Consider the following 14,095-nt stretch of genomic DNA (forward strand, 5'->3'; position numbering starts at 1 on the left):
TTACATTGTGGTTGATATTAAAGGGGGGGGGGGGGGATATTTGTTTTTAATGACCCTACAAGTTTGATTAAAGCATCAAAATATGAGAAAATTACCTTAAATGTGATATATATTTTAATGTGAGGGAAGAACAAAACACTAAACTTGGTTAAAGGCAAACTACAGCTACACTGTAAAAAACTTAAATTTGTACAGTAAGTACAATCAACTTGGATGTTTAACTTAATTTACATTAAACCGACTTAAAAAAATTAGTTGAATCTTGTATAACAATATTTTTTTTATTTTTTGATGAGTTAAAGCAATGTAAAAACATGTTGTCATAACTTATTGATCATATAATTTATTACAGAGTACATATTTTATTTTACTATGCAAAAAATGCATAGTAAAACAAAAAGCTCACAGGATAATCAATACATTGACCACAACATAATCAGTTATTGATATTTCGTTGGTTGTCATAATGTTTTTGTATGACAGACTGGCCATAAACTATGTCCACACAGTTTGGCATGTTTCATGGCGTTATCAGTAATAAAACAATTGACTCCAAGCACAATTATGCAATATGCTTACGCAATATTTTTAACAATATTTGATTAAAGGATGAAGATGTCAAACTTTCTATCACTTTTGGTCATTACTCTAGTTTGCCATGTCAACATTTGAATGATTAATTAGTGCAGTATTATTTATAGCAAGAGCTATTAATAGTTTGGCTATCATAGATTAGATTATTCATTTGTTTGAGCTGTGAAAGAAGTTATGGATGTGAAAAAATAATGCTTGACTGCATAAATATGTTCTCATAAATAACTAACGGATGGCTTTTTGTTCCCGTAGGAGTGCGAGTTTCTCGCAGGCCTCGCGCAGCAGTCTTCTGGTGGGCAGTGACTCTGCGGTTCAGAGGCTCTCTCATGGTTTCTCTCACTGTCTGAACGGGATGGGCGCCCAGCTTCACGGTTTCTACAGTTTACCCAAACCCGGCAAGCATCAGCAGGCCCCCTTGCGGACTGACTTGCGTGACGCTTGCTATGTCCTGCCCAGGGGTTACAGCTCCGAAGGGCCATCAGAGCTTGAATCTGAGGACGTCTACACTTATAAAACCCCCAATAACACTCTAGCAGCCCCTCAAACCAATGAGCAGCGGGCCCTCGACAACTATGATTCACCCAGCAACCCTAGCTCTGTGTACCAGATCCCCCGCACGTTTGATAAGAACCACAACGCCCTGATGCCGTCCAGTGCTGACTCCACAAACGCACCTCCTCCCAGACCTCCCAAACCCAGCCAGGGCTCAGAGACACGGTGGGGCGTCCCGCTGGGTGGGGGGGCTCAGAACGGAGAGGTCTCCACGGTGTCCGTCATCCCGAGGAGGAACACACTGCCGGCGGTGGAGAACATCAAGCTTCACAGGGGTACTACACAGTTTTATTAAATCTGTGTATTTCATTAGTCTTGTCTCCTCTCATCTCATCTTTCTTCTTGCTTCGTCTAGTATGTCCTGTCATTTAGTCTGTTTGTTTCAGTCTGGTATTATTTTGTCTCCTCTCATCTCTATCTTCCTATTGTCTCTCCTTTCCTCTCAGTTTCTCTCTCATCTACTCTAATTGTGTCTTTTGTTTATTTTAGTTTTGTCTCTTTTCTCATCTCCTTTCATTTTGTCTAGTATCCTTTTGTTTTGTCTGTTTCTTTTTGTCTGGTTTGTTCTCTTCATTTCACTTTTCGTTTCTCTCGTTTTTTTTCTCACCTGTCTTCTCATTTTGTGTCTGAGACAAGAGAAGATTGGTGAGACAAAACGAGAAGAGAGACGAAACGTGACATGAAGAGAACAAAATGAGACAGAGACAAGACTAAAATAAACGAAAGACAAAATGAGAGGAGATGAAAGCGAGAGGAAAGGAGAGACAATGTGAGAAGAGACAAGGAGAGATGAGACAAAATGAGACGAGACTAGATTGAGACAAGAAGAGAAGATTAGTTTGTCTTCTCTCATCTCTCCTTTTCTGTTTTAATCTCATCTCGTCTTTTATTTCCTTGTCTCGTCTCATTGTTTCATTCTCATCTTGTTTCATTTTGTCTCATCTCTAATATTCTCCTTTCCTCTTGATTTGTCCGTCCTCTTATCTTTTCTCTTTCTGTCATTTCTCTTGTCCTCTTCCTCTTGTTTCGTCCAGTATCTCCTCTCATTTTCTTTTAGTCTTGTCTTTTCATCTCTTCTCATGTTGTCTTCTCACCTCTTCTTTCCTCTCATTTTCTCTTGTCTCTCCTCCTCTCATCTTCTGTTTTTTAACCATCTCTTCTCATTCTCATCTTGTGTCATTCCATCTCCTTTCCTTATTCTTGTCTTTGCTCTACTCTTTTTGCCTGTTTGTTTTAACGTCTCGTCTCCTGTCTCTCTACTCGACATGTCCTCTTCTCAAATGCTCAATCAGCTTTATGAACTCATTACACAAAGGCTGTAGTCTCTACACTTTGCAGCTGGCCAATTGAACCTTTCAGTTCGATTAATATTGTTTTTACCTCTCTGCTAACTTTCATTCTTGTTCTTTTCTGAATGTGTGCGCCTGATTTAAAACCAAGAGGCAATCTGGTCAAGGTTTATTCTGATCTGCTAGGAGGCTAATGAAATTCAAGCCATGCAGGCTGCCCCAGAATGGCTTGTTCCGGCCTGATAAGCAGAGAAAAAAAACAGCAGACACAATTCAGTGATTTCCTAGTGGTTTGCGCTCAGCAAGGCCAGACTAGTGTGTCTGCAGGAACAGGAAGTGACCTTTTGACCATCCTCGCCTGATTCCCACACCTGTGCTTGGTAGCCATGCTCCCACAAAAGCAAATCGGGAGGTAACACGACATATGAAGAAATGGCCACAAATAACGCATTTGTGTGAAATCAGAATTAATAGGAATAAAAAGCTTGAACAGAATGAACTGCTCAAGGGTTTTGTGACCGTCATGGCAGACTTGTTTTTACATCGATTTCTTCTTTTCTTTCTCATACGCACTCCTGTGTTTCAGGATCTTCTTTTGAGACCAGCGGTCACCAGAGGCCAGTCTACTTCAACAACTCTGGTCAGTCAGTGGAGTCTGTAAACGACGGCTTCAGCTCATACCTGGTAAAGCAGCTTCTAAAACATTTCCACTTCTTAGGGTCATTCACAAGAAAACCGTCATTTGAAGGGTCACTTAACCTCATTATTTGATAGATTTGAAATTTCCTGATTCTCAAAAATTAGGCACAATTTGGAAATGTAACTTTAAATAATGCAATTAAGTTCAGTACTCTGTTAATTATATCCGTAGTAAGTCATAAAGACACAAATGGCACCATTTCCTGATAGTGACCTCATAACTCACAGAGTCACGAACTGACAATAACAAGTCTATTCAAACTACACAAGAACAAATGGTGTGTGTCACAGTGGTTTCCACCACTGATCTGGAAACTGTGTAAGCTGGATTGTTCTTCCTTCTTTTTTTCCAGAGAACTAAAGCCCCATTGACCCGCTCCGATAGTGCCGGCTCTGAGGATAACTATGTACCCATGAATCCCGGCTCGTCCTCCTCCCCTCTCAGTGCCGCCCTGGCTGACAGTCCTAAAAATAATTACATTCCCATGAGCCCAGGTCCTCACCATTTTGACTTCCCGGGATTCTCCGCAACGTTGCCGGCCAGGAAGGGCAGCACAGCATCGCTATGTCTCCGACCCGGCCGACTCAGTGACGTCACACCGCCACCAATCAACCGCAACCTTAAACCTAACCGGACAGGTGGGCGGCTCAAGCACAACTTACAATATTTATTTACAGTGTTCGGTTAAAACCTGTAAATCTAGATTACAAGAATAGATTAATTAACTGCACGATTGTTATGCACAAATAGTTTCTACATTAAACAAAGGTGATTGTTTGTCTTTGTTTGCAGCAAAACCAACACCTCTTGACTTAAGGAACAATGGCATCATTGATGAACTTCCCTTCAAAAGCCCCATCACCATGTCTTGGACAAGACCAATGTAAGTGTGTCTCCCTGTTTAGAACAACATTGCAGTACTATTATTAAGATGTGCAGTAATAAATTAAATCTACAAGCAAACCCATGATCAAATTATTAAAAACTTGATTTGTTGTTATACTACGGGCTCGTTAAATGCTTGAATCTGGAGGGTTGATAAACGTTCTAAGGTGTGCAATTATTTTCAGGGAAAACTATGAAAAAAGTATTCCCAGGCAGGTTTTTACCGCATTACAGTTCCATATCAATTCGCCAAAACCCACAACAACACTAACCAAGAAAATAAATATAGGAAACAATAGGAAAAAATTACTTCCATGTTTTTTGTGTGACAAATTTATGTTTTATTATGTACGGAAAATACACACTCTCTTTCTCCCGCTCTCTTTTCTACTCAAAAGCACACACATACAGATACAGCATGGACACACTCACACAAAAAACATGTTGTCAGCGCTGCTCTGATGATTTTTTCAGTAAAATAGTTTAACAACTTTGACTATAATGATATTTCTCACTAGCGAGGTAATAACTGCGCTGTTCTGGGAACAGATAAGTTTACAGTTTCACTATCAGTAGTTAGTTACTCAGAAAATTCACACACACTTAATCTCTCTCTCTCTATATATATAACTGCATTAGTCTGCTATCAGTGGCTCAATCCTCAATTCCTTGGAATGGAATCAGCAACAGAGTCTTGGAATGAAATGCGTCAGAAATTTGTCCTAATCATGAGCGTTTTAAGGACAAAGACCTGACAAATGTCTTGAAATACAACATCTGAACAATGTCTTGAGGTGTGGTAACCGTAGTTTAAGAGGAATAATTGACTCCGGCCAGTGAATTACTATAAAAATAATCCACACCCGAGGTGTAACGTGTCGTCATCTGACTGACATGTAAAGTGAAACAACCAGTTTGTTTTTGTTCGACGTCATGGCAATGCACACCATGCAACCAATCATTTGCCATTCATTCAATATCAGCATAAAAGTTAAGTCAAATAGTGGCACAACACCTAAAAATTAGTTAGAGGTGTCTAATAAAGTTTGTTCTCAGAATTTTAACCCATCTAAAATGACAAAGCGAATAATGCTTTCATGCAATCGATCTTTTAACGATTAATCGTGCAGCTCTAACCAAAGGAAATTATTGAGTGATTGAGTTTTTCTTTCTTTACAGGCCTTTGAACTCCATCTCGTCCCAGCACTGTCGGCCCATCTCAACCCAGAGCATCACCAGCACTGATTCTGGAGACAGTGAGGAGAACTATGTGGCAATGGTGAGCGAATGACTTCAGGTTTAACATTTGATTCACTCAGGATGTGATAAACTGGTATCAATGTGCATTGAAGACAGAACCTGAATCTAGTAGTACCAAGTTCTTTTTCAATCTCGAGCTATTTCTCAAATAACATGTTTGTTTTTTTCTGCAGCAAAACCCAGTGTCTACCTCCCCAGCGATGAGTGGTACCAGCAGTCCTGCACCCAGGAATTGTGGGAATGTGGACTATTTGGCCCTGGACTTTCAGCCTGGTTCCCCTAGCCCACACAGAAAGGTATGTCTAACACACTGAGTTTATATCAACTAAAAAGGTCATCATCAAGTGCTCAAAATGAGTCCCCTGCAGACACCTTCAGTATGCTAAGCCAAAAGCAGATGATAACGTGTTAAATCGGTTTCCTGTGCACTTACGAATCTTTGGCTTTAGAATTTAATTCTCTTAGCCACTTTGTCAGAAGTGATCAACTAATCAGAATAGACTTCCACGATTGATAGATGTTACCTCGTGAATTTTTATTGGTTGAGATTGAACTGTACCTGGAATTATTTGACAATCAAAGATGGGTTTTTAATTTCTTTACAATGTAATACTATTTAATAATATTAACTCTTTCCCAACCAGCGTTTTTTTAAGAAGGCCCTCAGAATATTTTGTTGTATGAATATCTAAACATGAAATATATCAATAGAAATAACAGAACCTCGGAAAAAAAAAACTGTTTTATTCTAGCTTTATGCATTCTTTTTTTTTATCAACACTTGAATATGGAGCTAAATGAGTCTCAATAAAGATAAATGCACACACTACATTCACATATGCACACACAGGATTCATACATGCACACACAGGATACACAAATGCGCACAAAATTCACAAATGCACACACAGAATTTAAAAAGCACAGAAGATTCACAAATGCATACAAAATTCACAAATTCACACAAAATTCATAAATACACACACAATTCAGAAATACAAACAAAATTTACAAATGCACTCAAGATTCAGAAATGCACAGGGCAAGATTCAGACGTGTATTTCTGATGCACACACAAATATATATTGATTTACAAACTGCTTGCGGTCTGTGAACTTCACTGCATTTGTGTGTGAATTTTGAGACTCCCTTGACTTGGCTCGACACACAAATGCCTTTTTTTAAACAGGGAATGATCAGCAACCAATCAGATATCTCCCTTGGTTTAGCCAATCACAAGAACGCACCCCACGTGGGGGATTGTTTACTCATAAGCCAATCACATGAATGCGTTCACACAGCGCGAAATGCATGTGGCGCGGGCGCGGTGGAGTTCTGTCTGTCAGTTGGTTGAGACATAGACATCAAATTATAGATAGACGCCCTATCGACCGCTACTGTATGGGAAGCCAAACAAACCAAAAGTGGGACGAGACAGCGGGGGTTTACAGAGCTCGCGCCGCGCTGACATGTCATCTGCGCGGTTCAATGGTCCGAGCCGCGCGGCCGACTCGTCAGCGCAGCGCGGACGTGTTTCCTAGCGACAACCAATGGGCAGCGCGGCGCGAACAATCCTCACCAGCGCTGCACTGATCAAACAGCGCAGCGCAAACCATATGCAAATAAATGTACAATAAAGAAACCCCAGCTTCCTTACAAAAAATTGGTTCTCTGCTGAAGTTTAGGAGTTTTTCCCTACAGAAGACAAAGAAGAAGAAAGACAAGATGAAATGCATACATTTCTTATGTTTATTATAGCTATTTAATACTGTTAGTAAAGAGTAGTGTTGTGCGTCGATACTTTGAAGAACTGCACATATATAGAGGCTACGGAAAGAGCTGTACAAAGCAGAAACTTCAATGACTTTCAATTTCGTAGTCGTCTTGAGGAGCACGCCAACCTTCTGGAAATTATATCGGACAGTTTACATGTTCAGGTAATGTATGTTAGTAAGTTTTGCATTCAGCCATCATTTGTAGACTTTAAGCTTTTTATGTCTGAATTCCATAATCATTTGTTAATTTTGAATAAAATGTTAAAACTAAAGATCAATTTTATGTTATTGATATTTTGTGATATTGATTTATAGGGTGAATTCAGTGTGATTTGGACACTTTTTGCTATTGAGATTAATTGGAAAAAGTGTCCCTCCCAATCAACCTGAATACACACACACACACACACACACACACACACTATATATATCGCCTATATATAGTCTAAAACTGTATAATGTTTTAGAATGACCTTGACCTCATCACCACAATCTATGTGAACTTCAAGTGTGTGTGTGTGTGTGTGTATTCAGGTTGATTGGGAGGGACACTTTTTCCAATTAATCTCAATAGCAAAAAGTGTCCAAATCACACTGAATTCACCCTATAAATCAATATCACAAAATATCAATAACATAAAATTGATCTTTAGTTTTAACATTTTATTCAAAATTAACAAATGATTATGGAATTCAGACATAAAAAGCTTAAAGTCTACAAATGATGGCTGAATGCAAAACTTACTAACATACATTACCTGAACATGTAATCTGTCCGATATAATTTCCAGAAGGTTGGCGTGCTCCTCAAGACGACTACGAAATTGAAAGTCATTGAAGTTTCTGCTTTGTACAGCTCTTTCCGTAGCCTCTATATATGTGCAGTTCTTCAAAGTATCGACGCACAACACTACTCTTTACTAACAGTATTAAATAGCTATAATAAACATAAGAAATGTATGCATTTCATCTTGTCTTTCTTCTTCTTTGTCTTCTGTAGGGAAAAACTCCTAAACTTCAGCAGAGAACCAATTTTTTGTAAGGAAGCTGGGGCTTCTTTATTGTACATTTATTTGCATGTATGGTTTGCGCTGCGCTGTTTGATCAGTGCAGCGCTGGTGAGGATTGTTCGCGCCGCGCTGCCCATTGGTTGTCGCTAGGAAACACGTCCGCGCTGCGCTGACGAGTCGGCCGCGCGGCTCGGACCATTGAACCGCGCAGATGACATGTCAGCGCGGCGCGAGCTCTGTAAACCCCCGCTGTCTCGTCCCACTTTTGGTTTGTTTGGCTTCCCATACAGTAGCGGTCGATAGGGCGTCTATCTATAATTTGATGTCTATGTCTCAACCAACTGACAGACAGAACTCCACCGCGCCCGCGCCACATGCATTTCGCGCTGTGTGAACGCATTCATGTGATTGGCTTATGAGTAAACAATCCCCCACGTGGGGTGCGTTCTTGTGATTGGCTAAACCAAGGGAGATATCTGATTGGTTGCTGATCATTCCCTGTTTAAAAAAAGGCATTTGTGTGTCGAGCCAAGTCAAGGGAGTCTCAAAATTCACACACAAATGCAGTGAAGTTCACAGACCGCAAGCAGTTTGTAAATCAATATATATTTGTGTGTGCATCAGAAATACACGTCTGAATCTTGCCCTGTGCATTTCTGAATCTTGAGTGCATTTGTAAATTTTGTTTGTATTTCTGAATTGTGTGTGTATTTATGAATTTTGTGTGAATTTGTGAATTTTGTATGCATTTGTGAATCTTCTGTGCTTTTTAAATTCTGTGTGTGCATTTGTGAATTTTGTGCGCATTTGTGTATCCTGTGTGTGTATTTATGAATCATGTGTGTGCATATGTGAATGTAGTGTGTGCATTTATCTTTATTGAGACTCCTTTAGCTCCATACTTGAATGTGGGTAAGTTTCATAAAAAAGCAACATTTTGAGCAAAAAAGCTGAGAAAATCAAGTTTTTATCAAAGACGACATCTTGATCATATTCAGAACGATGATCAAAACATACACGGAGTAAATCGAGTCCATCAAAGCTTCACAGTCCTATAGCTCGTCCTGGGTCGACATTTCATTCAGTAACATTAGGCAGTTTTGATTTATATGCGGTTTAATGTTGATGATCACGTTATTTTACCTAATAATAAAATGGTTCATATAATATGCATCTGCTTACATATTATATGGCTTGTTTCTGCTTCTTCTTCACATGTGTTTTGATCCAGAGATTCTGTACTCTTTCAAAAGATACGTAATATCGCCCCCCCTACCGTATAACAGTGAAAACACAGAAAGCCGGAAAATTCCATCAATGGCGGGGAAAGAGTTGTCTTAGAAATAGCATCACTTCACATCCTATCACAATCCATAACATATTTTATCTTTCTTATAGCCGTCCACCTCTTCAGTGACCTCAGACGAAAAAGTGGACTACGTCCAAGTGGACAAAGAGAAGACACAGGCCCTTCAGAACACCATGCAGGAGTGGACAGATGTGCGACAGTCAACCGAGCCGGCTAAAGGCATCAAGTCCTGATGATGTTCAGATGTTCACACCGAATGTGTGTCTCCCTGTCACTCGAAATGCTCTTAAACCGTTACACCGTGATCCAAAGTGGTTTGCCTGGGACAAAATAGCGAATGATGCACCAACTAAAGCCATAGATCCAAGTCATTTGGTCTTTTGAAGACAAAACCCCCACACTGAACCTCCTGGACTGTCATGCCATGCATGTTAGACTTTTCAAAGTTCAGTGCAACCAAACTTTAGCTACTTGCTCTCTGTGAGTGTAAGCGAAGAACTATAAGTAGTGAATCTTCTGTGGTATTTGACATGTTGGAAATCGTATTTAAAACTAGTTAATGGTGATGTGTGCAAAATATTCAATGTTAAAATACTTTCATTACAACTAGAGTTGCTTTTCCATCCGTTGGGCCGAATGGTTCTAAGAATGGTAAGCAACGGTTATGACTCCACTTGAGCTTGGTTTGGTACGGCACGATTACGAACCATTCTCAGCTAACAAGTTTAAAACAGAAATATCTGATCATCCTCCATGTGGTCGCTATTTACGTCTCATATCGTCGGTAAACTCAAGGCAACGACTGACGCATTTGTATTACATTCCAAAGAGCTGTTATCAGCCCCACAGTGGAAAAAGAAACCATATCTGTACCGGCGGGCTGGATCGGCATGGAACGGAACGGTTAAGCAACGAGAACGGTTTTGCCCGACGATGGAAAAGCGGCTTAAGTTAGCCATTTGTAGTTTGATCCCCCCTGAAAAACGTATACTCTTTGACTCTATCATTGCTCTGTTCATTTGAGTATCCCAACCCAGCCTGACTTCATTGCGACATTGGCTCAACCAATGCGGTTAGTTTGAGGCCAGCCTGACCAATAGCACACAGGTCGAGTGTTCAGAGAACCTCAAATGTGTTTGGTGCCGCTAGTTGTGCAGAAATTACACACTTCAACTTTAACAGTGTTAAGATTTTCTGAAATCATGGAGGTCTGCCTTGCCATTGCAATTTTCAAAGAGAAAAGAGAACTATCAAAGAGAACTATCATTGGTTGCCCATTTTTAGTCAAGCAATGTAGGAAAAGTTAGAAAGAGATTCTAGTAGTTTTTGCATTAAAAGATTTAGGTGTTTTCACACTTGGCCTGACAATGGTTCACATGAGTATTGGCTTATATGTGAATGCAAAGCTACTGTAGACCCCTTTAAATCAAACCAAACTCAGATCATTTCAGGAGGTGGTCTGAACGTGTAGAGTTTGCTTATATTACGCATTGTCAATTCAAAGGTAGCATGCAACAACTAAAGGTGCGTTTCTTTTTTATTAATGGGGTCTTTAAAAAGATAGTTCACTCAAAAAAATGAAAATTCTGTCATTCCAAATTCTTATAGCCTTCTTTTTTATCTTGCATGTAATGTACTGGTGTGGAAAAAAAAAAAAAAAAAAGACAAATATTCATGTTAATACTGCACATATGACAATATTGTAAATAATCCAGTGCCAGTAACTATGAGGTTGACACTCCAACACAGTAGGTGGCAGTATTCCACATTAATGCTGGTCGCCACCCGTCGCGAAACAGAAAAAAAGAAGACGACAAACACTCAAAAAAAAAAAAGTTCTCTCACCAGTGTGGGAGTTTTTTGGATTGCGGAAAAAAGAAAGTGCCGATTAACAGAAGTTCTTCCAGATCATTTTCACATCTTTGTACGCATTTGTATAGTTATTCTTACAAACTCTCTCTGCTTCCCTACACTCATATTTCGAGTATGATTCATTTACTAAAAACAGAGAGAACACAAAATAAGCATTTAAAAGATGCAAATTCTATACTGTAGATATCGTGAAAATATTGTGATTTCTTTTGGCCACGATAATCTCCTAATAAAAACATAAAGGCCCGTTCACAGCAAGGATGATAACAGCAATAACTATAACTACATAGATTTTATTATCGTTTTAATTCAGGGAGAACAGGAAAGACTGCACCACCAATGATAGAAACATTGACAGCCAATCAAAATCCAGCCGACTTTAAAAAGCGGCAGACGCCAATTTAGTTTTCGTTAAACTTACCTTTATAGTTATCGTTCTTGGTGCGAACGGGCCTTTAGTTCATGAGAGTGAATAAGTGATGTCAAATTTGTTTTTTTTTGGTTGAACTATTCCTTTAGGCTTCCAGCAATATGTCAGAATGGTTACAGATCCTCCTTAACTTAAGACTTTAAGGCAGCACGTACTAAGGGCACATTTACACGACAATGATGTACTAAAAACGGAAACGTTTTAAATTTTTTTGCGTGTAGATGGCAAACATTGTCAAAACGATCCCCGTTCACACAGATCCGCGAAAGCGCAAAAAAAGAGAAAAAAAATGCTTTATACTGCTGCCAGGCTCGTAGTTTGCAATGTCACTTCGTAAAGAAACACTACGTGCATATAAACTGAACATGTGATACGCATGTGCATGATGTCACCGTTTTCACAAATTCACTTTTTCGCATTTTACACAGAGACGATAATGGTATTGTTTTCAAAAATTTGCACTTTGAAACCCATTTTCAAAAGTTAGCATTATCAGGCCTCCAAAACGCCGTTGTCGTGTAAATGGCCACACCACAAAAAGTTTCCCGACTTTAGTTGAAAGTGTAAACGGCCCCCAACTGTATTTAGTGAGCAGTGCTTTACTGGACTTGCTATCTGATCAGGGATAATGTGACTATCTTTCCCTATAATACATCTCTTCCTTGGCTGTCATTATGGAATAGGTTAGAGCAAACTTACATATAAAAAAATATGTATAATAATACATATAAATGTGTTAATTTCCTTTGTGTGTTTTCGTCAGAGGGGATGTACTGTATGTATGGACAGGTAAAAATGCTCACATTTATCTGCAAACGCTCAGTTATTACAGCAAAAGGCTTCCAAATATAAACATAGTTTCAGCAAACTGGCTGGCTAATGTGAACAGCTGGAGCTGTGAATCAGTCCTGGTTTATGCCTGTTGAGATTAGTGGAAGGACTCTTGCAGGAGGCATGTTGTGTTTATGGTGGACACCTTACATGTTTTTTTAGGCTGGATTAGCTGGACAATTTGGGATAAGGGAGCATAATGGAAGAGGCACAGAAATGACACACTTCACTGTTAAACTGTGATAATTTATTTCATTGTAAACATTGGTTTAGCTGTGGAGTTAGAACACTGTTTTGTTGGACAACAGTGCTTATTATTTATAAACGAGTATGATGGCATTTCTTTCAGCAGCCTAAATGTGTTATTTTACAGGCGAAACTCGAAGAGTTTGAATATCGTGCAAAAGTTCATTTATTTCAGTAATTCAACTTAAAAGGTGAAACTAAATCATTACGCAAAGTGAGATATTTCAAGCCTTTATTTGTTATAATTTTGATGATTATGGCTTACAGTGAAAACTTTTTCACAATATTCTAATTTTGAATTTGGGGTTTTCATAAGCTGTAAGCCATAATCATCAAAAATATAACTAATAAAGGCTTGAAATATCTCACTTTGCATGTAATGAGTCTATATCATATATTAGTTTCACCTTTTATGTTAAATTACTGATATAAATTAACTTTTGCACGATATTTGAATTTTTCGAGTTTCACCTGTACAACAATATTAGGATAATTTAAGGTTAGGGAGATTTTCTAATCTAATTAAATGTGCTTTGCTGAAGGGGCGCCATATTCATTCTCAGTCAAGAAGACTGTAGAGTTTGTCATTTCATTCAGTATTTTATGGTGGGCTGGGACCTCCGAATAATACTCCAATTCTAGCAGTTTAGGATGTTTTTGTTTTTTTGTTTTTGTTTTTTTGCCTTTGAACTCGACATCATTTCATATTCCAAAACCATTTTGTATTAAGTTAGTTTCAACTTTGCATATGAGGTTGTAAGTGGTCTGGACTTGTTAAATAAACCTTGCGTAGATTGTCTGTTAGATCCAAATCCTTTCATCAGTTTAAAAATGTGCTTTACAAGACTGACCTTATTTTATGATGTTAAACTTTGTGGGACATTTAGTGGCGCTGGCATTGGCCTTAACGGTTCATTAACGTTTAAGTGAACTTACAGGCTGAAATTGGTTTCTTAATGTCTTTTTCTATTCTGAAAATAAAATGTAATGTATTGTTATGGGAGAGTACTAGTAAATGAATATAATACGTGTGTGTGTGTGTGTGTGTGTGTGTGTGTGTGTGTGTGAGTGTGAGTGTGAGCTGTAGTGGAAATGATGCTGTAGTTTAAGGGGCCAAAGCAGGGCAGACGAGAAAAACTACTAATGTATTTCATTGAGTGGATTTCTGTATAGCATTTCTGTTCAACTCTTGTGTCGCTTGTGAATTAATTTATTAATTTATTATGTGTTTTTGCAGGTGGACGAAAGATGTACAAAGAATGAACTTGTGGCTCTACTAACATTAATTTATGCTATGTGTGCTGATTTTGTGAAGCAATATGCCAAGCAAAGCCAGTAAAAT

General features: G+C 38.8%; 1 protein-coding gene across 2 annotated transcripts in view; it reads left to right on the plus strand.

The window, feature by feature from the left end:
- gab2 (GRB2-associated binding protein 2) overlaps window positions 1–13,298 on the plus strand; it is a 508,732-nt gene extending 495,434 nt beyond the window's left edge. For both annotated transcript variants that reach the window (XM_079608811.1, XM_079608812.1), the window contains exons 4-10: window positions 847–1,421; window positions 3,022–3,119; window positions 3,488–3,773; window positions 3,928–4,018; window positions 5,200–5,299; window positions 5,454–5,576; window positions 9,464–13,298. In XM_079608811.1, the coding sequence (XP_079464937.1) occupies window positions 847–1,421; window positions 3,022–3,119; window positions 3,488–3,773; window positions 3,928–4,018; window positions 5,200–5,299; window positions 5,454–5,576; window positions 9,464–9,607 (1,417 nt within the window). In that variant the 3' untranslated portion in view covers window positions 9,608–13,298. The remainder of the gene's footprint in view (window positions 1–846; window positions 1,422–3,021; window positions 3,120–3,487; window positions 3,774–3,927; window positions 4,019–5,199; window positions 5,300–5,453; window positions 5,577–9,463) is intronic.
- Window positions 13,299–14,095: the final 797 nt, after the last annotated feature.

This window comes from Phoxinus phoxinus (genome assembly GCF_949152265.1).
Source record: "Phoxinus phoxinus genome assembly, chromosome: 4".
Lineage (NCBI taxonomy): Eukaryota > Metazoa > Chordata > Actinopteri > Cypriniformes > Leuciscidae > Phoxinus > Phoxinus phoxinus.